The sequence below is a fragment of the Phaseolus vulgaris genome, chromosome 2, assembly GCF_000499845.2.
Source record: "Phaseolus vulgaris cultivar G19833 chromosome 2, P. vulgaris v2.0, whole genome shotgun sequence".
Taxonomy (NCBI): domain Eukaryota; kingdom Viridiplantae; phylum Streptophyta; class Magnoliopsida; order Fabales; family Fabaceae; genus Phaseolus; species Phaseolus vulgaris.
The window spans coordinates 9,816,913-9,819,209 of NC_023758.2; the positions used below are offsets into that span (position 1 = coordinate 9,816,913).

The 2,297-nt window shown below is 43.0% G+C and overlaps 1 protein-coding gene across 1 annotated transcript; it reads left to right on the forward strand.

Moving 5' to 3' along the window:
• The first annotated feature begins 1,017 nt into the window (after window positions 1-1,017).
• On the forward strand, window positions 1,018-2,062 carry LOC137810621 (calmodulin-binding protein 25-like). Its single transcript, XM_068611995.1, has one exon. It carries the CDS (start codon window positions 1,070-1,072, stop codon window positions 1,742-1,744), a length of 675 nt encoding a protein of 224 aa, XP_068468096.1. The 5' UTR covers window positions 1,018-1,069; the 3' UTR covers window positions 1,745-2,062.
• Window positions 2,063-2,297: the final 235 nt, after the last annotated feature.

Below are 2,297 nucleotides of genomic sequence, written 5' to 3' on the forward strand. Positions count from 1 at the left end.
ATACAATGAATTTCCTTTTTCAATGTGACGTTCCTATTTTTCAATTATTAATTATCAACCTTTATTTTTTATTTTTAAATTACGTGCATTAATTAGTTTATTTAATTTAATGTATATTATCAAAGTAAAGTTTTACCTTATTTTATAATATAGATTATTAAAAGAATAAACAAATCTAATATAAAGAAATATCATACTAGACGTACAGTAAATGTCATTTTCAAATTCGATTAAAATTTTATTTTGAAAATGTATGATATGATTTATAAAATATAAATTGTAATGCAAACTCCAAATTTAATTAGATAAAGATGTTGTATACGTTATTAAAGTTTTTTGGGGTTTTAAAAGAAAAGTAAATGATGAGATGGTTTGTTTTTTTACATAGAAAGAGAGATTGGGATGCGAGTTTACGCGTAGAAGGAGAATGACGCGGCTTGACCGTCAACCGCTTCGTTTCAACACTCTCCTCTCCTCACATTACACGTCAACCACCACATGCAACCTCTTAACCCTTTTTCCGTTTCCGTTATCCATTCCATTGGGTCTTTCTTTTGATGCATGCAACAGCTAAACCTTTTAATAGAAGAGAGTAAATTATTTTATGTAATTTGATTAAGGAATTAGAGAGCGAGATAGAGAGAGTATGAAAAAACATGAATGAAAGAATTTAAAAAGAAAAGAGTTTGATTAAAAAGATGGTTAATTATTTATAGATGAAGGGCGTTAAGTTACGTGGATGGAGTGGAGTGAAGTGAAGTGAAGTAAACCATGGTTGGGTTAAAGTGAGCATAAGCTTAGCTACAGTGGCGTACAGAGAAGGTGACGCGTGTGATATCGTCCCCGACAACGCGCTTTCGCTCTCTCCATTTCTCCAAAATCCTCCACCGCCCTATTTATCATTCCCTTTCCTCCTCCATTTCACTTCCTCTTTCTCTTCACTCACTTCTTCTTCCTTTCCTCTGCAAGCAACTAAACAAACAAAACCATCTTCATCTACTCTTCTTTTACCCCTTTCCACTCTTTTCATGGCATATCTCAGAACGTCGCCAGCATTGAACCCTGGACGATGCTTCGTCCACCCGTCTCCGATTCCTGGCTAGCCGAGTTCTTCACTCGCGACACCGATTCCATCACCAGGGCTCTTCAGAAATCTCTCTCCGCTGCCGCCGTCTTTCCGGAAGACAACGACTTTACTCCGTTTGCCGCCACTCCCGACTCGGCCGCCGCCGCCACCACTCCCACCGTCTCCAGCCTCTCCGGCTCCGACCACGACTCAGCTCCCCGACGACGAGGGCCGCAGACCACCGGAAAGATTTCCAAGCGGAAGTCGCGCGCCTCCAAGCGCTCCCAGACCACCTTCATCACGGCCGACCCGGCCAACTTCCGCCAGATGGTGCAGCAGGTCACCGGCGTCAGATTCGGCTCCGCTGCACCGATTGCGCCCGCGGTTTTGAAACCCGAGCCGCAGCGCCCGGCGGGGAACATCGCGAGGTTTTCCGGTGGCGCCGGGTGTCTGCCGACGCTGGACACCTCGGCGTTCTTGCTGGACCATACTCAGCAGGTTGTAGGTCACACCTCGGCAGGATCCGGGCCTGGCAGCGGGCTTTCTATGCCCGGAACACTCCCTTACGCCCCCGCCCTGGCGGCCTTAGATTCTCACGCTGCCTCCTTCGCTTCCGCAGGCTTAGATTTTGACACCTTATCCTCCTTTCCCACTCTGGAGTCGTGGAAAGTCATGTGAGCAAAAGAAATTCAGACTCTGAGAAAAAAAATTCACTTTTCCCCCTTTTGCCCCTCTCGCGGGTTAATCAATCGGGCTGGGTAGCTAGCTAGCTAGGATGATGATGCTGATCTTATGTAAATTTGGGAAGGGATTGAATGGATATCAGGATATGCATGTAGTATTTCTTTTTTTCTCTTTCCCTCTCTCTCTCTCTCTGTAATTTGTCACATAGTTCCTTTATTATTACTATTATTATGGGGTGTAATGGAGATATGTTAGCCATATTTAGTTTAATTAACCTAATGAATGAAATTTACCAAGTTTGTCTATGAACAATGTGGTGGCGCTGGACCACATTATGTTATTGGTATACATATATTTTGGTTTGATTTGTTCTCGGAAACCACCATAACTAATGTCGGAAATTACTTGGTGTTTATGGTTTTGGTAAAAGAGTTGAATAATGAAAGAATATAGATAGATAGATAGGAATGATAGGAGACAGCATGGATGGGCATGTGCAGCGTGTCAACCTTGTTATGCGGCTTGTCTAAGTTTTGAGTGGTTTGGT

Excerpts from the sequence above, each read along its gene's own strand:
- LOC137810621 (XM_068611995.1), top strand. The coding sequence starts at position 1,070 with ATGCTTCGTCCACCCGTCTCCGATTCCTGGCTAGCCGAGTTCTTCACT.